Source organism: Orcinus orca, chromosome 14 (genome assembly GCF_937001465.1).
Source record: "Orcinus orca chromosome 14, mOrcOrc1.1, whole genome shotgun sequence".
Lineage (NCBI taxonomy): Eukaryota > Metazoa > Chordata > Mammalia > Artiodactyla > Delphinidae > Orcinus > Orcinus orca.
The window spans coordinates 44,118,778-44,142,908 of NC_064572.1; the positions used below are offsets into that span (position 1 = coordinate 44,118,778).

A 24,131-nucleotide genomic window follows, 5' to 3' on the forward strand; every position below is an offset into this window, starting at 1 on the left:
GCTTTAACTCCCTTCCTGAGACTTTCCTTCTAGAGAATATCAATCTTTCCCATATTTCTCCAAGCCCTGCAGAGACCCTGTTGGGTGGCCCATCCCAATTTCGCTCAGACCTGGGGATGGCAAATAAATGGACTCAAGTGTCTTGTGGCCCAGGTCCTCTGGTCTCCAGGGGGGTAGTGAGTCAATGTAAAGATACATATTAAGAAAGTAGAGGCGGGGGCTTCCATGGTGGCGCAGTGGTTGAGAATCTGCCTGCTGGTGCAGGGGACACGGGTTCGAGCCCTGGTCTGGGAGGATCCCACGTGCCGCGGAGCAACTGGGCCCATGAGCCACAACTACTGAGCCTGCGCGTCTGGAGCCTGTGCTCTGCAACAAGAGAGGCCGCGATAGTGAGAGGCCCACGCACCGCAATGAAGAGTGGACCCCGTTTGCCACAACTAGAGAAAGCCCTGGCACAGAAACGAAGACCCAACACAGCAAAAATAAAATAAAAATTAATAAACTCCTACCCCCAACATCTTCTTAAAAAAAAAAAAAAAAGTAGAGGTGGTATGAACTATGTCAAAAATCGTGAGTGAGTGAGAGATAGTTAGGAGATAGTAATCTATCTGTCAACTTTGAGGTCTTTGCAAAGGGAAAGGAGGAGGAGGAGACTTGTCTCAAGTCCTGAGCACTCCTCCCTGGGTGAGAAGGGCAGGTGTCTGACCCTGGGGCCAAGGGTCATGTCACCTCCTGCATTGTCTGCATGTGCTGTTAGCAGACAGCCCATTTGCAATCCCCTAGTCAGTCTGGGGCTGCAGCAGAGGACCGTAAATTGAAGAGCAGAGTGCAGCCCTCCCCGGGAAGGCCAACAAGCCGGGTCATAAATATCAGGAGCCTGCTGTCATGTTTCAGGACGCAGCTCACGGCGTTCGCCCAGAGCGGAAAGGCCTGCTGGCCCAAAGGCTCTCTTGGGCTCATTCGTTCAACATTTCCTGAGCACCGCCTTTTGGTTCCCCAAATCACGGGAAAAATGGGGGTGGGGGATGGAGATCTTGCTGGGGTCTTGGAGCTAAGATGTTTGTGCAAACAAATGTGACCTGAAGTGGAAGGGAGACCTCACGTGCCCTAGGGAACGTCATTCTGGCTGTAGTCATTAGCTAGGGCGGCTGTAACAAAGTACCACAGGCCGGGGGTGGGGGGGGGGGGAGCAGTTTACACAACAGAAGTTTTCTCACAGTTCCGGAGGCCAGAAGTCTGAGAGGAACGTGTCTGCAGAGTTGGTTTATTCTGAGTCCTCCCTCGGCTCACAGATGGTTGCCTTCTCCCTGTGTCTTCGCGTGGTTTTCCCTTTGTACCTGTTTATGTCCAAATTTCCTCTTCTTCGAAGAACATAAGTCATATTGGATTACGGCTTATCTATATGGCCTCATTTTACCTTGATTACCACTTTAAAGATGTTATCTCCACATATGGCTAATTCTGAGGGCCTGGGGATGAGGACTTGAATTTGGCGGAAGACGTAGTTCAGCCCATGACACTGGCTGGAGGAAGTGACCCTGGAGCAAGACTTGGAAGGGCAGGTGGGTCTTGGCCTTGTGGAGGTGGACAGCAGCGTTTTATAGGACAGCGTGGGCGAAGGGACAGGGTGCGTCGGGCTGGTGGCAGAAAGAACGAGCAGGTGAAGATAGAAGGCAAGGTGGAGGCTGGAGGGAGGGGCGGCCGCCGCTCCGGGGCTGTGAGGCTGCAGGCAGGGGCTGGGGCAGGGCGAGCAGGAGTGAGGAGGCAGAGATGGACCCCCCACCCCCACCCCCACCCCAAGAGCTGCATCCCAGTGCCCAGCTCACGGGGGTGCTCCGCAAGCGCTGCTTCCGTCCGCGCATGTGTAGATGAGTGACTGAGCTGTGGTGGCAGGCGTTTCAGAGTTGGTGGTTCTGGGAGTGAGAAAAACAGCTCTGAGTGACGGCAGGTCCAGGCAGTGGCCCCTTCACGGGTGGGGTGAAGCAACAGGGAGCGAGGATCCGGGATGTGGCTGGGGAGGATGCCAGCATCCTGGGGTGAAAAGGTCGATGCCCTCCACAGAGCTGGAGCCGTGGAGCGTCCATGGGAGCAGGAGAGGCTGCAGGCAGAACGAACCCCGAGGAGGTGGCAGAGAAGGAGCCGGGGAGGCAGGGTCACCGTCGGCGCTGTGTCAGGGAAGGTTCGGGGGACTACCTGGTGGCAGCTCCTTCCTAGTGGCACTGAACTGAGAGCCTATGTTCCACCAAGACCAGCTCCCTGTTACCTAGAGGAGGGAAGCTGGGCGTGCAGATCCAGAGGGAAGCAGGGACACCCCGACCCTCGCTGCAGACCTGGCGCCCCGTGGGCTCCAGCGGGGTCAGAAGCAGAGTCTGCTGGGGTAACAAACAGAGTGGGCCTGGGATGGGGGGCAGGGAGAGAAGCCCCAGGCACAGCGGGAGTCCAGGGTGCGAAGGTCCTCGGCAACCTGGGTGATAGGAGACTCCTGCTGGCCTCAGTATTCCAGAAGTCAGCCAGCCTGGGGTCCCTGACGGTTGTCAGTGATGGAGGGAAGTTCCAGGACAGAGGCCCGAGGAGTGGGGAGGGAGAGCGGGCTGGGCACCAGGGCCCCCAACAGAGGGGCAGGCAGGGCAGAGGCCAGGCACACCGGCCAACTGGGCTGAAGTGCGAGGGCCCCGCAGATGCAGGCCTGCCAGCACCCCAAATCCAGCAGGGACAAGGGGCCCCCAGAGCAGGAGCTGTGCCAAGCTGTGCAGCGACCGCTCCGTATCTGGAGACCAGAATCTGAGGACGGGCACGCACAGTGAAGGTCACAGATGAGAGCTGCGCCCGGGCGCCAGGCAGCCTGAGCCCCGTTCCCAGTGTCCCCACTTCCTGCCAACTTCAGCCTCAGTTTCTGTATCTGGAAAATCAGGTTCCAGTGTCTACACAATGGCTTGTCACGAGAGTGAAATCCTACCTGTTTATTTGATGGAGGGATGAAGCAAACGACAGGCCGCCAGTCCCCGACATGATGTAATCTTTCAACACATCACTTGTTCATTCACTTACCAGTATCTTTTCTTGCTGAGCCAGGCCTTGTGCCAGGGCCCTGGGAACAGAGAGCCATTCTGCCCTTCCCCGGGGAGTCCCCTGCCCAGGCTGGGCAGAGGACAGAGAAAACATGACAGGAAGCACGTTTGCTCTCACTCCCAGAGGTTTATCAGGCTGAAGCCAGGTGCTCACACAGGAATGGCATTTCTTCGGGAACATCCTGGGAGGCAAGTCCGACTCTCAGGCTCTGGGGCTCAGTTAGAGCAGAAGCCACAGTCTTCGTGTTAAAAAAATAATCGCTTGGGTGGGCTGCAGAGTCCCCACTTGGAGGAGACATTCTGGAGTAGACAGAGACAGGACAGGCTGAGGATGGAGGTGTCTGCCCTCTGCTACCCACCCACCAAGAACAGGTGGCTTGGGAGTGGCCTCTGGGGTCAGGGACTCCCGTATTCTACTCACATTCACCAGCTCAGCCTGAGACAGCAGCCGTGCCCAGCTCTCACCCAGCTGAGCCTTCTTAATAACTTCTTAATAACTGTGACAACTTCCTAATAACTCCCGTGACAACTTCTTAATAACTGTGAGACCAGCCCCCAGCCCACCTCCACAAGCAATGCTGTAGCCACTGCTCCCGCCCTGGGAAAGTCTCAACTCTGTCACCGTCCCCAATAAAAGCTGCTCTCCGAGCCGTTCATCATGGCAACACTCCACATCCTCTGAGAGGCAGGGAAGAGGACCCAGTGCAACCGACATCCCTCTAATTGCAGAGAGGAAAGCAGGGCTTTCCAGTGGGGCTGGGAAAGCACCAGATCAGGATATGCACCCGAGTCCACCCTCAAGGAGATGGTTCTACATACTGTGGCCCCTGGGAAGGCTTAGGACGTGCCCACCTCACCACCTCGACAGGCCTGGGCTCACCTGGACATACTTGCAAGAAAAAAGTATTCGTTGTTTATTGGAAGTTCACATGTAACTGGGAGTCTTGTATTTGTATTTGTTAAGTCTGGTCACCCTGCTCCCTGGACCCCTTAGAGGCCGGGAAGGATGGTGCCCTGCCCAAGGGCCCAACACAACCTGCTGGTACTCGGTGTGTGATGGGTGAATCCCTTCTCCTGAGCAGACTGAAATTCAACAGTGGAAGCAGGTGGAGGGCTCACGTGCGGCTCGTTCTTCGTGCCACCAACCAAGTTTCCAGGGCCTCTGGGTCCCTCTGGCCCTCCCTTCTGGGGGATAGAGCCTCCTGCCCCATGCTGGCCCTCTGCTCTCATTCTTTTGTGCCCTGGCCTCCAAGGACAGCAGCCCAGGGCTCTGGAAGCCACTTGTGACAGGAACTGCCTCCCCCAAGCCCAGCCAGCAGCCAGAAGCCAAGTCATGAGAACCCGGTCCTGGGACCTACAGAGGACCTGGAGATTGGATTTGAGCATGTTAACATGCAGCCAAGGAGGGCACATTTGGGCAGGAAAAGACTCTTCATATGAAAATCCTGATGAAATTTGTTCAGCATAAAATCAAATCTCTCAAACCAAAATCAGTTTTGCTTCAGTAAGTTCTTGGGTACACATCACATGCCCCGACTGGACGGGTGTGTGTGTGTGTGTGTGTGTGTGTGTGTGTGTGTGTGTGTGTGTGTGTGTGTGTGTGTGTGTGTGTGTGTGTGTGTGTGTGTGTTGCTTCCATTGCCCTCTTGCAGGCTGCTGCCTACAGCACCTTCATAGTTTCTTAGGAAGTAGAAGGATTCTCCCAATTGTCTCCTTCCTCCAAATCTCTGAAAGCTCAGGGAATACTGTGTTGCCCTGGCTGAGATCTCTGCCCCTAAACTGGTTAATACAGACACAGCCCTTGAGCAAGACCCTTTACCGCCATTTGCCAGGAGTGCATCATTAGAGAAACACCCCTGCACAATGACTTGGAAGTGGTCCCTGCCCCCAGTGTCACTGGTGCTCAGCGAGGCTGAGAGGCACAAGTATGGGGTGCAAGCAGCAGGGCCAGTGGTGGGGGCCTCACGGGGCTGGAAGCGACCCTCACAGAGAAGCTGCAGCGGCGGAGTCCATGGGGATCAGACCTTGAGGGCACGAGATGCTCCCCGAGCAACTTCTTAAAATAACTGAGGGGTCCCATGTGGATGACCTGCCACTGTGCAATGGGGAGCACAGCCCATGAAAGTGGGGCATTCCCACTCCTCTTGAACAACAGGCTGAAGAAGCCTGGGGATCTTGGGGTCCCAGGGTACAAGCGTGAGCATCGCCCTCACCCGTGTGAGGGGCCTTGGTTCTTCAGGAGTCTGCAGTGACTGGGGGATTGGCCAGCTGTGCATCTGGCCCCTTTAGTCCTCAGGGCAGCCAGTAGTGATACCCCCAGCAGCCTAGGGAAGAGGGCACCCAGACTCCCAGTCTCTATACTGGTGACCTCTGAAGTTTTGAGACCATAGCAAGGTTACAAACTGTTGGTTTGGGGGACCAGGTAGAGTCTGTAGGTGCCTTCAGTTTGAGCCATGCACAAACACTAGTCATGTAAGAAAAATACCAGTTAAATAAGGTACCTCTCTAAGGAGAAAAAAAAAAAAAAACAACAGCGACCACCGAGTGAGGAAGGGGCCAGGGAGCATGGGAAGAGAAATATGAACCAGGGTGACCAAGACAGCCTCCCCAATAAGATGACACCTGAGAGCTGCAGCAGCAGGGGAGTGAGCACTGGGTGTCGGTGGGAGACGGTGGGGGGAGGTTATTCCAGCACACGGATGAGCACAGGCGCATCCCTGAAGAAGCAGCGTGCTGCTCTGAGAAACAGCAGGGAGGTGACTGTGATTTGGGGCACAGTGATGGAGAGTGTCAGGGACAGGGTCAGAGTGGAGATGAAGGGACGGTCATAGGAGCCTGTCACCCTGGGGCCAGGGGCTTTCAGGCTGCCTCTGCTCTGGAGAGTGGAGGGAAGCCTCTAAAAAAATGGCCACAGAAGGTACCAGTCTGGCCAGGTGTGGCCAGGTGATGCTGGCCTCACACCACCCACATCCTGGGAAGGTACCTCCTGCCTTTGACCTACGAGGCAGAGTGCCCGCCCCCCGCTCTCAGTGGCCCCGGCATCTCACATTCCTGGCAACTGTGCCTTGGAGTCTAGGCACAGGGCTGTGCCCATTAACCAACTGGGAGGCCCACGTCAAGCCTCCTCCCCACACGTGGCTGAGGCCTGGCCCCCGGCAGGGACCAGTCCTGTCTGCTCCAGAACACGCATCCTCGGCCGGGGAGAAATTCCAGCTGCCAGACTCCAGGCCGAGCCCAGGGCCCTGCACGGGGATCGCTGTGAAAAATAACAGAGATGGTGAGCTTGGCCATTTCCTGTACAACACATAATTAGGTTAGATAAGAAACTAGCTGTGTCTAAGTGCTATAAATGTCTATATTAAGCTATTTTGAAAGTGCTGAGCACTTTGACATTTGAGAGTTCAGAGTAATTGAGGTATTGAAATAAAATTGCTTCTGTTATTTAAAAGGTCATTATCGTCTGCAGCTAGATATAGGAGGACTATTTTCCACTCTAGTGAGCCGTTCTCCCTGGCACAATTAGTATCGCTTGAGCAGAGGCCGCTGGGGGACTCCCATCCGCAGCCCCCGCCAGAGGCCCAAGGTAGCTGTTAAGACACACGGAGCACGAGGAAAGCAGAGGAAAGCCTCCGTCACCCAGAATCACCACCGGCCCAGGGAGCGCCGTCACCGTCGACTCAGCACCTACTGTGTACTGGTCTCTGCATGGACGCTTTCTGTGCAATTTTGTCTCATCCTCACAAAAGGGCCTCAAGGACGCCCTTAGTGTCAGAACATTGCAGGCGAAGACTCGAGGCCGTCTGAAGGGAAGGGACAGAATGGTGGGCCGGGCAGGAGGCTAGCACTGTCCCCCATTCACTGAGCACTTAGCATGCTCTGGGAGGCTGCTAGCCCTTTCCTGTCCTGGCTTCTTTAAGCCTCGTAACCATCTCAGGACGAACCATCTCCATTTCACAGATGAGAAAACTGAGACTTGGAGAGGTTAAGAAACGAAACAGCAAGAAAGTGGCTGGAAAATGCTTCAAGTCTCAAGAATTTTAAGAATGTTGGACTTCCCTGGTGGTCCAGTGGTTAGGACTCCACGCTTCCACTGCAGGGGACACAGGTTTGATCCCCGGTCGGGGAAGCTCTGCATGCTGTGTGGTGCGGCCAGAAAATAAAAAAAAAAAAGTCACCCAGTGCCTAACCCTTCTACACTCCAGCCCCCCACGGCTCAGACGTGTCCTGACCCTCCTTCTGTCATGTCCTGCCCCTCCCCCAGCCTGTTGGACCGCGTGCCTTTAAGGTTCCTCTCAAAGAACAGAAATAAGAGTGGCCCCAGCTGAACTAGTTACATGGATGGATTCAGACCAACAGTTCCTGGGATGGAAACTCTGCTGAATGAGGGTGCTGGCCTATGGGGAGCATGCCACAGGCCTGAGACCTTCACCAGGCCCCTGAGTCTGTCCGTCCTCATGAGTCACATGGTGTTCCTGAGAGGATCCAAATTAGGAACAGACATCAAACTATGCTCAGCAAACATGACTGTTAGAAGGTTCCACCATAAAAAACGAAGATGGGAGCTTTCCTCCAATTCTCACTCAAGACACTTCCCCCCGCTCCCCCAACTGTTAAGGTAAATAAACAGAACATTCTTAACTACAAATTAGATACCTAAGTTAGTACTCAATTATATCCTTGGTGATCGTTGATTGAACATATCACAATTTCTACATGTCTCTCAAAGAGATCCTTGACTTCCAAAGGCATCTTCATCTCAATAGCAGGGGACTCACTGCTCTAGGGAATGGATAAACGGCAATAAGTCAGCACTTACAGGGCACTCCGTCTGTGTGAAGCCCTGTCCTGAGCAGTGGCGATCAGCCTCTTAAAAAAACGCATCCGGGCTTCCCTGGTGGCGCAGTGGTTGGGAGTCCGCCTGCCGATGCGGAGCACGCGGGTTCGTGCCCCGGTCCGGGAAGATCCCACATGCCATGGAGCGGCTGGGCCCGTGAGCCATGGCCGCTGAGCCTGCGCGTCCGGAGCCTGTGCTCTGCAGCGGGAGGGGCCACGACGGTGAGAGGCCCGCGTACCGCAAAAAAAAAAAAAAAAAAAGAAAAAAACGCATCCTTTGAAAGCATGGTCTCAAACAGATACCTGTACACTCAAATTCGTAGCAGCATCATTCACAGTAGCCCAAAGGTGGAGATAACCCAAATGTCCATCGATGGACGAATGGATAAACAAACTGATCTATACATACTACGGACTATTATTCAGCCTTAAAAAGGAAGGAAATTCTGACATATGCCATGATGTGGATGAACCTTGGGGACATGATGATGAGTGAAGTAAGCCAGTCGCAATATCCTGGACTCTCCAAATCGCCAGCATCACTACTCTTGCACTTTGAGGCCATTATTAAGTACAGTAAGGGTTACTTGAACACAAGCACGGCGATACTGACATTGCAACAGTTGATCTGATAACCGAGACGGCTACTAAGTGACTTACAGGCAGGATACTCTGGACAAAAGGATGATTCACATCCTGGGTGGGACAGAGCAGGACAGTGTGATATTTTATCACACTACTCAGAACAGCCTGCAATTTCAAACTTATGAATTGTTTATCTCTGGAATTTTCCATTCGGTATTTCAGGACCGCTGTTGACCACGGGTAACTGAAACTGCAGAAAGTAAAACTGCGGATAAGAGGGGGGATGACTGTAATCCATTTTACGTTTGCCTTACTTGGGTTCATTAGAAGTTCTGTTTTCCTCTGTTGCAAGATTTTTATGAGCTGCGGAGTCCCACGGAATTCCTCAGAGGAAAACTCAGCCGGGCTGGACGTTGCAAGCGGCAGGGCAGGTGGTGACGTGGCGTCACTGGGGTATGAGAGGCAACTTAACAGGGCAAGGAACAGGAGAAGGACGAGTGGGCAGGGGGTACAGGGAAGCAGCAGGAGATAGCCCTTCTTCTGCTAAATAGCAGGGAAGAGCTAGGGTGGCTGGAAATTAGACCAACCCCTGGGCTTTCCTCAGAGAGGGTTCTAAAAAAAAATATGTGTTGAATTTGGGGGAGAAACACAATACACCAGGAACACCCTTTGTAAAAATGTAAGCAACTCAACAAACATAAGCTACTCTCACAACCTTGCTCCAGAGCTGGGGTTTCATCTGGGGAAATAAAATATTGCTGAAGCCTCTATGCATTAGCCTGAAACTGTCTCATACAGAGGCCAGGTATCTTTCTAGGAAGTCGAGGACTTTTCCCCCAGGCCCAAGACCTCTGCTGTGGTCTTCTGATGGCGGTAGTTTCAGAGGCTGCTGGAGGGTCCTGAGACTGCCTCCTGGTCCATCCTGGTCCAGCGCTTCTCTGGGAAAATACACCAGCTCCTTCTGGTCCCACAGAAGAGGCACCTCTGCAGGTCCCCGAGGTGGTAGACACCCCAGGATTCCCGTCAAGCGTCCTCCCTCCCCCTGCTGGGCCGGACCACAGCCAGAGGGTGCTGGCAGCCACTGTGGCCTTGTCACCACCCCCAGACAAGTGTGTTATTTCATGCTGTTCTTTGACGGAAATTAGCGGAGGGGGCTGCCAGCAGGATAAATATAGCAGTGCCTTTCTGCTGAGCTGTGGAAGCTCTGGATGGTGTGGTCGGAGGCACGGCATCTGGATGCCTTTAGGGAGGAACAAAATTTATAGGAAAAAAAATCCGTTCCACATGGGTTGTTTTTTCGTTTTCAAAGAGCCTCCCCACTCCTTGGCTGTTATACCCTTTCTAAGTACTGAGAAGCAGGTGGGTACCAGGCCCTGTGACAGGCTGCAGGGACAGTGTGGTGACAAGGCACACAGGGACCTGCCCTTAGTGGCATTATTTCATTGCTCTGCTCACCAAGGCACAGCAGTCTGAGGAAGTACAACCGGCAGCCAGAGACCGATCTCAGGGCTCAGGGAGACTCTGGAGAGCTCTCTCTGCACGAGGCCTGGCGTTCACACGGGTCATATAAATACTAGCAGATGTTGTTATCCCCAGCTAAGCTGAGAACAAGCTGATGGGAGAGCCAGCCGGGGGGGCTAGACCCTCCCAGCTCAGCATGAGCACGAACACTCTCAGTCCTCGGCCTGCGGGGTGGCTCTCGCTGGGGGGCAGCCGCCTCTCTGTACCCTCCACATGCCTAGCCCTCCCCTGCTGTCATCCGAGGTGACTGTGAGCCCATCCCTGCCCTCTCTCCCAGAGAACTTATGCCACACGGGAAGACAGCTCTTTAAATCCTGTTGGCCCTGGCTCTTTTTCACATGAAGACACTGCAGGTCGGAGGGCTCAGATGGCTTCTCAAAGACACACAGCAATTAAAAGGCAGGCCCGGGATTTGGACCAGATCTGCCTCTAAATCCTATACTCACGCTACTGAGTGAGAAAAGCCAGGATTCCAGCAAAAGAAAAAAAACTGCGTGGGAAGAGAAAGAACACCAGACACGGAACTCATCTGGAGACTCTGATCCTGACTCTGGCGCCCAAGTCAGAGAGATGGCTTGGACGTATCTGCTGGGTTCATAGTCTGCTCGTGGTACACGACGCAAAGGATGACTTTACCTGTAAATGGAATGAAGGGGCAGGGAGAGACGAAAAGAGGGAGATGATGATAAGAAGAGATAGAGAGAGATTTGGGCCAAGATTGGATGGGGAAGGGCCTGTGTGGGCATGTAGAGGAGAGGCAGAGAAGCTGACAGAGACGGAGAGGGGAGGGGAGGTCCCTGTGAAGAAGGAGAGATGGAGGCCGAAGGTCCTCAAGTTCTCAGCGATGGCCACCAGGTGGCACTGTCTACCCCGAGTAGCCCGGCTACTACTACTAGTAGTCCAGGGCTGGCCTCAAGAGAGACGGAGGTGGGAGAAGAAGCCTGGGGGCGGCCACGGAAGGGGCAAGGAAACTGTCACCACCACAGCCGCGTCTGTTAACTCAGGAAGTCCCTAACCCGGAATGAATCCCTCACAACATCTCTTCTTGACAGTCATATGCCGTCAACAGTCAAGCTGGCCGTAAACAGAAGAGTTTGTAAATCAGCCAAGGTCTGTGTATTCACATAGCCATAAACCATGTGGACAGTTGTTTGCATAAATTCTCGATCTGTCAAAATCAAGAGAACAAATCCGAGACAAAAGTAACCAGGCCACCAAGCCCCCTTCCTCGGGGATGAGAGTGGAGAATTCCTCAATTAGGGACTTGAAGGTGGAGAACTCCCTGCAGAGTATCTTTTTGTTCTCTCTGCCATCCCTTGGGCATCCCAAATGATCCCTTTTATTGTAGCTTTTGCTCACTTCAGAATGGCCTCAGTTCCTCATGATAAAACAAGGTGATCTCAAGTGCTGGTTGTGAGGGAGGGCATGACGGGGTGGGATGTTCATGATGGTGGTCAGGATGGGACATTGGCTTCTGAGAAGTGAGAAGGATGCCTTGGGGGGACGGCTGGTGGGTAGACATGGAGCTCGGGAGAGGGGTCCAGTTGGAGCCGTGGATGCGGGGTCCTCAGGCTGCAGCTAAAGAGTGGTCAGAGACACAGGTGTGCATGCAAAGAGAGAGAGGGGACGGCACCTTAGAGAAAGCCATCCCTGAAGGGCTGAGTGGAGGAGAGGTGATTACGGGGTGGCCTAGGGGGCGCAACTGGGTAAGTCAGGGAAAGGACGCCTGTGTCAAATGCTAGAACACACGCTCCACAGTAGAGCCCGTGCTCAGCCACGATCCCCGAAGGCCCGGGGCAGAGCTGTGTTCAGGGACGGGGATGAAGGCAGCCAGTGGAGGCTGAGAGGCGAGAGGGGCAGAGGGAGCGTAGACTCTGGGTTATGGAGGGAAAGAGCGGAGGAGACCGCGTGGGAGGTGGGCCACTCAGCCTGAGAAATGCCTGTCACTCTGGAGACTGAGGGAGCAGCTGAAGGTACAAAACAAGAGCGGGGATACCTAGTGAAGGAGGCCCCTGAAAAGCCAGGAAACGGAATCCAGAAGACGTGGGAGGACGAGGAGGGGAGCGGAGCAAGACATTTTAAACGACTCCAAGTTGGCCACAGGCTGGGCCAGGTGCAGTCATGGTGCCCCCAACTGTGGTTCCCTGAGAACTGGGGACGCGCACGGGGGCTGAGGAAGGATAGGGACGGGGGGGATCCTGAAAGGGGAGGCTGGGCAGCCCTGATCCTTAGCTAGGCCAAAGACCAGCCCTGCAGCAGGCCAGGGTGGAAACAGGTAGGCTTCCTGGAGACAGAGCTTGACGGTGGGCGTGGGGCTTATGGGTGGGCTTCATGTATGTCCCTGGGCCGGAAGTCACTGGCTCTGCCACCAACTAGCAGGTCCTTTTCTGTCTCCTTCGTTTCCCCAGCTGCAAAGGGACCAGCTTCATCATGATGCTCTGGGGGACCTGGCAGTTAGGACCGTGGCAGAGAGTCTCTCAAAGGCCCATCTTTAGTGGCTCGTGGGCCCCTTTAGAAAACTGAAGACAGCGTCAGACTCTCAGATACGCAGTGCAAACTTCTGCATAAAAATCCCTGGGTGTGGGGCTTCCCTGGTGGCGCAGTGGTTGAGAGTCCGCCTGCCGATGCAGGGGACACAGGTTTGTGCCCCGGCCCGGGAAGATCCCACATGCCGCGGAGCGGCTGGGCCCGTAAGCCATGGCCGCTGAGCCTGCACGTCCGGAGCCTGTGCTCCACAACGGGAGAGGCCACAACAGTGAGAGGCCCGCGTACCGCAAAAAAAAAAAAAAAAAAAAATCCCTGGGTGTTTGTGGATTCCCTAAGATCCACCCGTATACCCAGGAACCTGAGGTTCTAATCATACTCTAGGAAGCAATCACACCCGATGCCCAACCAGCTAGAAACGTGTAATAAAGGGAAACAGAACGCTAGCTCTTTCGGCAGCAGCCACGGCCCACACACAGACCGGCTCCTAATGAGTCCTCCTGTTTGCTGACGGAGGACACTTGTAATAGAGTTTAATGTGGAAGAACAAGGTGCATTTAACCAAAGCTGTAAACATCTCTAATTCAATTTAAAACTATAGGGTGCAGTACGTTAACATTTAACAACCGGACACTCAATCGGCGTGAAGTTGGTTGAGCTGTGTTTATTAGAAAGCAGGCTCCAGATCATCTTTTATCAATGACAACAGAAGCAGAAGCCCTCCGTGGCAAGCCTCCCACCCCGCCCTACGCGTTAATTAAGTCTTCTCCAAGTCTTCCACCCTGTGGAAAGACACCGACTGCTTTGGAAAAAATCCCCTGAGCAGGGCAGACGTGCTCAGCACCAAAGTCTGTTAGGCTTGTGCACTCGGGGAACTGTTTGCCCCAGCAAAACAAATCTTTTTTAAAATGTGAAATGAACAATTAATTCAGAATGAGCAGCGGTTTAACCTCTATTCTACTTGACCGCTGCAGAGTTCACACTGCTGAGCCCCACCTCCTTTCAGAAACTCCCAGACACAGCTTTCTCCGACCATCTCCGACTCCTCTGAGCTTGCTCTGCTCTGGTCCCCGTCAGGCTCCTCGCCTGCTCTCCAGACCAGACTTGCGGGCAGGGGAGTACCCACCGCTCAGGCCCGGTACCTTCCCTCCTGGCTGAACTGCCTCTCTCTGGAGGAGTTTGCTCACTGCCAGGGCTTCAGCTGTGACCTATATTCTGAGGACACCCCCATCCCCCCGGGGTTCCAGATCCGCATTTCCCAACAGTTTACATCCTTGCTACTCCAAGTGTGCTCTGGGGACCAGAAGCATGGGCATCCCCTGGGAGCTTGTTAGAAACACAGACTCCCAGGGCCCACCCAGACTTCCTGAACCGCGAGCCACAGTTTAACAGAGACCCAGGTGATTCACGCACACGTTAAAGCTTAGGGAGAACTAGTCTATCCTATCCATCTGGACACTTCCCAGAGCCCAAATTCAGCAGGTCCAGGCTGAAGGCAGATCCTTCCTCCAAAACATGAAGTCCTTCTTTGTCTTCCAACCCAGCGAACAGCTTCTATCTGGTGTATGGGGTGGGGGTGGGGCGTGTTATGCTGGGTTGGGGGGAAGGTCAACATTCCCAGCAAGTGGCTGCCTCATCTTATAACAGGCTCCCTCCTGCCCAGGGATACTGGAAAGACAGGACGCTCTATGTGGAAGCCAGCCTAAACTTCAGGGCCAGCCAACACAAAAAGGCTCCCTCCGAGGTCCACATGACAGGGCTCGCCCTGTCAGGTCTCTACCCTGTGCCCTTCCCCTGTTGCCACCAGCATGGCTCAGTACTGCCAGGGTCCCTACTCCAAAACTGAGAGTCCCTCTCTTAGGAGAGCATCAGGCCTGAACCCTGATGGTCCCTCTCCATGGAGAAGGGCATCTTCGGAGCCCTGTGAGGGCCCCACTGAGTGAGAAACAGAGCGCAGCAGGAGCTCGTGGCTGCCAGTTCAGCTGCTGGATGTGATGGAAGTGGGCTCCTTGGATGGTACCCTCAGTAAAATTCTTTGCTTCCTGGGCTGGGAAACAGCTTTGATGCATACTGTATTAGTCAGAATTCTCTCCACTGCAATCTGACTAGCTTGAGCAAAACCAGGATTTAGATAGTAGGAGAAGTGGGTGGTTTATTGAATCGAAAGAAGATCTAAAGGAAAAAGAAGAGTCTGGGGGATCTTAGGGGCTGGGAGCTGGGATTCTGTGCTCCCAGGACCCTGTCCTCCCTGCTGCTTTCTCAGCATCTCCTTCATTCGCCAAGCCTTCTCCGCTTGGCAGGAGACGTCGCTGTAGGTGGTTCTGATAGGCGGCATCCCAGCTTAGCTGCCCAAGGGAAAGATGCTTTCTTTTTCCTGAGAATTCTGATCTGCCTAGACCCGGCCTCATGCACGCTTTGGCCCATTTTTTTGTGGCCTGGGGCATGAGTCCCATTCTTGGCCCGGCCTAGGTTGTAGTCATGCATGTCAGGGGCTGAGTGATGAACAAGGCCACGAGTAGTCCCTAAAAGCATCAACTGGTTTAGCGTTCTTATCCCAAGTGAGTCTTGGGCACATCAATGTGTGGGATGATGACTATGCGCTAAAAAATATGAAGTGCCCCATGTCATTTCCACACCAACAAATGTGAGGGGGAGGGTTAGGCTTGGCTTTTTCTTCTATGCCCTGCGAGCTAACAGAGACATGATGATTTCATGAAGAGGTGACCTTAAAGAAATCCCAGCCCTGTCCTCCTACCACAGCTGCTTTAGTTCAGGGCCTGGGGCTTTGACTCGGCAAGATGGTTGCATTCGGGGAATACCCCTTTCCCTCTCCTTTCCTCCTGTGAAGATTCTGCCATGCATGGCCTAGGCCGAAATCCACCACCAAATCTGAGAGTAGGTGCACTCTGCCTGCAAGTACCACTGCATTCCATTCTGCGCAATGGGTTCTTTGTTCTAACTTTACTTAGATGCACAGGCCATTTTCCATGTTGAAAACAGCTTGTCTATAGTTGTTCCCACAGATGCTTTATAGCAAAACAAACTGAAGAACTTTTCCTAATTTCTATTTGAATGATGTGTATTCCTTTACTTATCTTTAGAAATGTCAATGTACAGACTTAGTGGTGTATTTGATAGAAAACAAATAAGTAGACCCATTTTTAAGTTTATTACGACAATAATATCAAGGTTTCTCATCCCGAAGAAGCGGCAGGTGCAAGTCATCCATTGCTCCCAGTTCTGAGCAGGGCTTGGACAGTTTGCTTCTAAAGATAATAGTGGGACAAGCTCTGCTTAGATGTTGTCAAGAGCTTCCATGATTCCCTTGGGAAGCATTTTCAGTAGACAGTGATGGTCTTGCCGCCTCCTTTTATACCCTATGTCAGCAGGTCCCCCACTCACGCACCTCAGTGTGGATTTATGCAGCTATGACCAGAGTTTAGGACAGTCTGAATTGAATCACTGAATAGCAATGACTTGTTGGACTTAACCTACAGTTACCAGCTCTTCAAAGCTTGTGCTCTTCTTGGTGGAATGCATTCACTTCCATATGTGATGGCACGGAGCTCCCACTGAATTTAAGGGGGTGGGTTTGGGGGTGATCGAAGTTCAGTTCTGCAGAGGCCTGGAGATCTCCTACTCCATGGCCCTCTCCCCACCATCGCCTCTTCACACACCCCAACTCTCCACTCCCACCCGGCACTCCCAGGGCCCCACCAGTCCAAATAGGTCCTTGTGCAAATCAGGGAATCATCCTCCTTCCCCAAAACACCATATAACCATGTTCTGCCGGAAGACTGCCATGATAAAAATATGATAGGATGCCTAGGATAATTATGATATGAATGGTATACTAACCTTATATCCTCCTGTCCTAAAGAGATGCTCTGGGAAGTTCCTCCTCAAAAACTGCGCAGTTTATTCACTACCTTGGAAATCTGGCAGAGAGGGAGGGAATGAGACGCAGGTATAGGCTAGAGAGAATGACTTCCTCTTTGTAAAGTCAGGTTATTTTTGCTTCTGGAAAATCATTACCTGCTCCCGATTGATCCCTTTCCAGTAAACTATCATGGGTCTTTGGGAAAGTTACTGTAGAGCTAAGTTTACGGACAAATATTTACTTTTTAAAGTTATTGCAATGAGAGCCTTAAATAGTAAAGACATTTTCATTTTGAAAATATGGACTGGTTTTAGCATGTATGTTAACATAGTGTACTTGTATAGCTATTTATAGTGTCCAGAATCTTCCATTATCCCATTACAAGAATTCTATGAGAGGTTAACTCACCTTTGTATAAACATAGAGTCTGAGACAATTAGGGGATGAGAAACTCAACCAAGTTCACATGGCTGTACAGAGGGGCACAACTCACACTCAAGGTTGTGTTTAAAATATATAATTTACCATATATACACGGTCCATTACAAAGCCAAACAACTTCTGTAGTGTGCACTAAAAATCCACCCAGACCACACTCACACATCAAGAAGTGTGTCCTTAACAACACAGCTGATAGGATGACTCTGTACCAGAACGGATCCGCCTTCAGTGAGATCCTGGATGTCATATAGGCCCACAGAGCCACTTCTCCATGGATCTATTTGCCGTACACATCACTGCCTCCCAGCCAAGCTAATTAGAATTCACATGCAAAGCTGAGTCGGGCAAGGCACTTTATAACAGAAGCGTGTTCAGGACACAATTTTCCAGCCCTGCTTATACTTCCTACTCTCCTACCATTGGGGAACCAGGCAAAAGACTATGCTCTCACACGAGTGGACATTCAATTAGAGTTGGTAACCTCGGCACACTTCCAAGAGGTCCCCTTCTTCCATCTGTCAATCGATGGCAAACCCCCGGCTCCTTTGGAAAAGGGTGAGTGAGAACTTCTTGGAGAATATAAGTCTCTATACCAGGATAAGCCCCCCTGCCAAAGGGGTGGAAGCCCTTCAGAATGAAAGATGTTCTACTTGTCCAGTGGCCGTGGGTGATAGTGGGTAGAGAAACGGGCACTGGGGTATCCAGATAGTTCACTGTCAGCTTAGATGTCAGACTGCCTCACAGTCTGTCTCTCTGCCCTTGAATCACCAGAGTCAGTGCATCTATTTAAAACAAGAGATGCTATCTTGAGTGACCGCTTGCAATAAGCACTTTACACCGCTCTGGGTGCCCTGGCAATGTTATCTGATCCTTTGAAAACCAATTAGTACATATCTACCATCTCACACTTGGGCCTATAATGGCATTTCCTCTAGCTATATACTATGAGCTTGATATCACAGATACAGGAAGGGTACAAGATTAAAATTCAGATTAAAAATTATAAAACCCAGAGAAACAAGAAGAAACATGAAGGGGTTTGGCTCAGCAGAAAATCTCCTTGGATGGTCTCAGAATCAAGAGCCCTCACCGCTCAGGACTCAGACCCAGAAAATCTTGTTCTGGGAGATTTGTCCAAGGGCTGCAGCCCCTGCTCTTTTGCAGAGAGGAGCCTTGTACCTCTCCGAAGGCACCTGGGATGCCGTTGGAATGGGGCTCCCACCATGCAGAAGGCACAAGTGAAAATACAAAAATAAGGACTTTGTATCCAAGGTTTCATAAATAACTGGGGTGGCGGATATTAAATACGATGCAGAGTTACAGTTTGTTCTCCTCAAAGAGGATCTGGGCATAGACGGTGCTGGTGGGAATGCCTTTGGCAGCCTGGTGGGGCTTGATCAGCTCCAGCTCAGCATAGGTCAAGCTCTCTTCGGCAATCTTTGGCTATAAGACAAAACACAACACAATTTGAGCTGACTGCCGGGAGTTCAACATCACACATACATTCATCAGGCATGTATTTTCATAGCACTTTGGGGATTCAAAGGGAAACAAATGGACAAAAAATTTAAAAGGAAATGTAAAACCTAAATAACATAAGATAGATCTTGTTATCTTATACAGAACACTATGTCTTGCAAAAAACACTATGATTTATTTTTTAGTTGTCACAGAATACTAACAAAAAATTGATTAAACATGAGGCCACAAAGTAAACTTTAATTCTGAAAAGTAAAAATAATGTAACTACAGTCTCTCATCAAAAGGATAAACTAGAGGTAGAGACAGAAACAAAAAGTCCCAAAAATTGACAACAAAACTAGAATGCTACCATCTAGAAGTTTTAAGTGACTTAACCTGTATAAAACTGAAATTTCAGCATATCTTGAAAATAATGATGAAGATATTACATGCCAGAACCTAAAGAATGTAGTACTCAGAGAAAAATCATATCCTTAAATATCTATATTAAACAACATGAATTAAATGGATCAAGCATCCAACTGAAGTTAGGAAAAAAAAAAAAGAACAAATTAAAGAAAAGCAGAAGGAAGAATGAAAAAAATAAACACTAGACTGTGTAAGTCAGAAAACAGAAATCAGAAAACAGAAAACAGTAGAATAAACAAAAATATCCAAAAGCTTGTGCTTGAAAAACACCAATGAAACAAACAAAAAAATGAATCAAGATAAAAAGGGAAAAAGCAAAAATGAATCAAATAGGAAATAAGAAAGGAGGTATAATAAAATGAAAGAAGTTTTAAAACTTCAACTTTGTTCAGCGTATTGCAAAAACCTTGAAATACAGGATAAAATGAGTACTAGTCCAGAAAAATATAAATTATGAACATTAGCTCCAGAAAATGTCAATGTACTAACTACCATCAAAAATAAAGAATGATGGGCTTCCCTGGTGGCGCAGTGGTTGAGAGTCCACCTGCCGATGCAGGGGACACGGGTTCGTGTCCCGGTCTGGGAAGATCCCACATGCCACGGAGCGGCTGCACCCGTGAGCCATGGCTGCTGAGCCTGCGTGTCCAGAGCCTGTGCTCCACAACGGGAGAAGCCACAACAGTGAGAGGCCCACGTACCGAAAAAAAAAAAAAAAAAAAAAAAAAAAAGAATGAAAAGAAAGGAACAGAGGAAGGAAGGTCAGAAGGCAGGGAAGAAAATATTGTCAAAAGCACCAGGCACAGGCAGTTTGATAAGAGAATTTCTAAGAGAGATTCCCTTAAGGAACAGACAATTCCAATATAATTAAACTGACGCAGAGCATTACAAAAAAGGAAAAACTTCACATATTTTAGAACAATTTCATGTATTAGTATAAATTAGCATAAATCAGATTTACTCAGAGACTATGAAAAGGCACACTAAAGATAGATAATCATGTTCAAGTTGACTTTTTTTCCAGGAATGCAAAGATGATTCAATATTAGAAAAATCTATTAATATAATTCACAGTAGTAACAGAGAGAAAAACCATATGGTTATCTCTATAGATGCTGGAGAGGCATTTAATAAAAATTTTAAAATTTTTGTTAAAAATAATTCTTGATGGGCTTCCCTGGTGGTGCAGTGGTTGAGGGTCCACCTGCCGATGCAGGGGACATGGGTTCGTGCCCCGGTCCGGGAAGATCCCACGTGCCGCAGAGCAGCTGGGCCCCTGAGCCATGGCCGCTGAGCCTGCGCGTCCGGAGCCTGTGCTCCGCAACGGGAGAGACCACAACAGTGAGAGGCACGCGTACCGCAAAAAAAAAAAAAAAAAAAAAAAAAAAAAAAAATTCTTGATAATGTAGTCATAGATTTTTTTTCTTTAATTAAGAAACATTATTAAAATAAAGAATAATTGGTGATCCAACTTCAGTCATATTAAAAATAAAGCTGCTATAATTAAAACACTGTGGTATCAACAAATGAATAGACCTCAGTGAGACTGATGAAAACATTCAGAAATTAACCCAAATATTATTTTTCAATAAACGGTGTTGGGATACTCGGGTAGCCATTTGAAAAAAATCATATCCTTTATGTCATTCTTTACATTAGATAAATTCCAGATGAATTAAAATTTTAATATGGAAACTGAACTCATAAAAGTGTTAGAAGAATGTGTGGGGAAATTTTCAAAAATAATCTCAGCACATGGAAGGTGTTTCAAAGTCTAACACAAAATCCAGGAGGAACAAAAAAAAGATATGTAAATTTTCATGCTGTATATTGCAGAATATTCTCTAAATAAAGTCAAAGGACAATCGAAAACATGAGCAAAATATTTGCAACTCATATGAAAGGGCCTTACAATTTAACAAAGATAATGGCCAACAGTCCATTAGAAAATTAAGCAAAGAACAAGAGACAGGACCAGAGAGTGCACAGGAAGAGAAACACAAAGGCTCTTACACATATTAAGTGTGACTCAACCTCTCTCAAAATCAGACAAGAGAGATTTAAAATCACTTAGACGTCAGTTTTTGTCTTTCAAGTTGACAAACAAACTAAAAGTTTTCCAAAAGAAACAGAAAGAAACAGGTCCTCTTGTATATTGTTGGTGGAAGTGTTTATTGGTACAAGCAAAAAACTGCAAACACTTCAGTGGACGTCAATAGGAGCCTGATGCATTCATAATGGAGTATCCGGCACAGTCTTTAAAAAGAATGATGGAGCTGTATGTGTACACTGTATGTTTTCCTATCATTTGTGTAGTGTATGGGAGTATATATACATGTATATATGTTATATACTCAGAAAACCCTTGGAACTCGCCTGGAAGTCAAGAACCTGGTCTCCAAGGTTCCCTCTGGGGAAGTAAATCGGGTGGCTGGAGAGAGACTCAACCTTTATTGTAGACATTTGTTGGTACCTTTCAAATTTTCTAGACGGTACATTATTTAAACAGCACATTAATTAATTTTAATTCACAATTAGAAAAATAAAAGCTGGTCACTAATTTATAGTCGTAAAAGACACATCACTTTCATTTAAGCAGCCCTGCTTTTGTTTTTTGGCTGCTTTGGCTGTGTTGTCATTGTTTTATTTTTTATTTTGGGGGCTATACCTTGGTTAACTCACCAGAATTCAGGACAAATAAATCGTACACATTCGATTTAAGTTTCTTAAAAAGTATGCCAAAAGCAAAAAGCCTCTTTTCTTTTTTTTTTTTTTCGGTACACGGACCTCTCACTGCTGTGGCCTCTCCCGCTGCGGAGCACAGGCTCCAGACGCGCAGGCTCAGCGGCCATGGCTCACGGGCCCAGCGGCTCCGCGGCATGTGGGACCCTCCCGGACCGGGGCACGAACCTGCGTCCCCTGCATCAGCAGGCGGACTCCCAACCGCTGCGCCACCAGGGAAGCCCGCCTCTTTTCTTTTGAGATAAAGCATCACACTAGAGGACAGGGAGCAAGAGACAAAGAGAGAATGTAAAGAACTCCTTACGGCCAGTACTGACTGGTCAGGAGCGACCGCCGAGCGACCTTCAAAATTGTCTGGCCCTTTTTAAATTTCAACGTTAAGGACAATTATAGGGATCAGAACCTCCTGCTTGTCTTTTGATACCAAAAATCTTTACGTTGTTTCTTAGTCATCCATATCTTACCAGCCAACAAAAATACCATTTACATCTTGCCTTTCGGTTTAATTACATTTCACATTATAACGATTCCATTTAGAAATGCCATGTGTCCTCAAATAAGCACACAAAAGCCAACTCATGTAAATTTTAGAACCAAGATTTATGAAATCATATTGTCCAGGTGTTTTATTACATTACTTTGAAATTGCATTGTTTTCTAGCGTAGATTATCTGTTTATTCTTAAGTTATTCCATTACGTTTGGATATGAAAAATAACACTAGCTTTCTCAATACAGGTCACCAGGCTGGCTTGGCTGATGTGTTGTTTTCATACATTTTTATGATGTTCCTATAGTAAACATAATTTAATAAAGCCAAAGCACACTAAATAAATAATTGCATCTAGAAAAGCAATAAAAACAAATAAAATTAGTACTTTCATAAGTGGAAAGGTACTTCAATTACTGCTACAAGCAACAACCCACCATAAAATGTGTAGAATCATTTCCCTTATGCATATTTCTGGAATATAATAATTTGATTGAAGATATGAGGCAGCACACAGGAGGCTCTGAATTGTGAAGTGTATACAGTTTCCAACAGGAGATGCATAATATTAGCCCTTGGCACCTTTAAAGAACGTATTGTTTTCCTGGCATGCATCCTTGGCTATCCCCATCAACCATGTTCTTAATTACATTTCCCAGCTTGTTTAACTAGAAATAAATTCCTAACAGCCACTGAAATGGGCAAAATGTGGACTCCTCACCAGTTTTCACCCAGCTACCTTTCTTTGCACTGACGCTTTAGTGGAAGGTTTAGGTGCATTAAGAAGTAGCTTAGAGGGGCTTCCCTGGTGGCGCAGTGGTTGAGAGTCCGCCTGCCAATGCAGGGGACACAGGTTCGTGCCCCGGTCCGGGAAGATCCCACATGCCGCGGAGCGGCTGGGCCCGTGAGCCATGGCCGCTGAGCCTGCACATCCAGTGCCTGTGCTCCGCAATGGGAGAGGCCACAACAGTGAGAGGCCCGCGTACCGCAAAAAAAAAAAAAAAAAAAAGAAGTAGCTTAGAGAAAATTAATGGCGTTATCAGTGAGACCAGGTAAGACTGTAGAACTGGTAGTAAAACTGGGAGCCAGGAGCAGAATGTAAAGGTTAAAGTGGGCAATTGCAATGAGGCAGAGGCAGGGTGAGGGACCTGCTGCAGGGCCCCACCTGTATGTCAGGTGATGTCCACCATCTTGCCAACACAAACCTGTTTGGATTTAAGATAAGGAATCACTCCTAATGCGTATGGCAATTCAAGAACTGGAGTACAGTGAATGGGTCTCCGAAGATGAATCAAGACATACTTCTGTTAGTTCCCTGACAGCTTCTGGCCCTCAAATGACCCTCTCTTCAAGCCCCCGTCCTGTTCCTGGTGGTGCAGGAAGTACGTGCGGCATCAGCACTCAAGAAGACCAAGTTTAATACCCTTGAACTGGCTGTTCACAAACACGCCTGCAGCAGCTCTCGACTGCACTGGAAAACACAAAGGAAGCTGTGGAAGGTACGGCTTCCAGGCCTCAGACATGAGCTTTACACTTAGGTCTGCTGTTGCTGTGTTCCCGGAAACAGGAGGGGGCTGGGGACCAACAGCTGGAAGTTCTGGTAGGGTCCTTTAGAAGAGGCTCCAGAACTTTCTAAACATGTGAGAAGCAATAGTGCCATTTCCTCTTTCCCAGGACCGTTTGGTTTTACTTTCTTTTCCCTTTCACCCAGCCTGAAGAGACTCCTGGTCCATTTCTCCTTCTATTCCTCCAACAGAGGCCTGGTATTTGTGTCAACTGCTTGGAGTCTCGTAGGTTCTAAACCCCTTTGTTTTATGTGCCTTTAATCTCACTTTTCATACATTTCCTCCTAGTCATGAAGAATCCACTCCCTAGTCTGGAATGGGATTCTATGAGCAAGGGGGGGGTGGAGGTTCGGATGTAGACACGTGTCACTGCACCCAAGGAAGGTGAGAATAAAAGGAAATGCTCCCGGTTCAGTGAAAGTGCTCACGGCAAGGAGGTGAGGAGAGAGGCCGTCACCCGGTGGCTGCCTGCAGAGCGTGGGTGCAGGAGGAATTGGGTCAAATGCCAGCTGTGGGACCTTGGGCCAGTTCCATCACTGGCACTCAAGGACCTACCCTGCCGATGTAAATGAAGATTTAAATGAGATGATGTATGGAATGATTCTGGCACCACTGGGCCTACCCCAGAGAAGA

The 24,131-nt window shown here is 49.5% G+C and overlaps 1 protein-coding gene across 2 annotated transcripts in view; it reads right to left on the minus strand.

The window, feature by feature from the left end:
• Positions 1–16,872: 16,872 nt before the first annotated feature.
• Positions 16,873–24,131, minus strand: part of VSTM4 (V-set and transmembrane domain containing 4) — an 86,783-nt gene continuing 79,524 nt past the window's right edge. For both annotated transcript variants that reach the window (XM_004286390.3, XM_049697090.1), the window contains one exon: positions 16,873–18,255. In XM_004286390.3, coding sequence (XP_004286438.1) covers positions 18,130–18,255 — 126 coding nt within the window. In that variant the 3' untranslated portion in view covers positions 16,873–18,129. The remainder of the gene's footprint in view (positions 18,256–24,131) is intronic.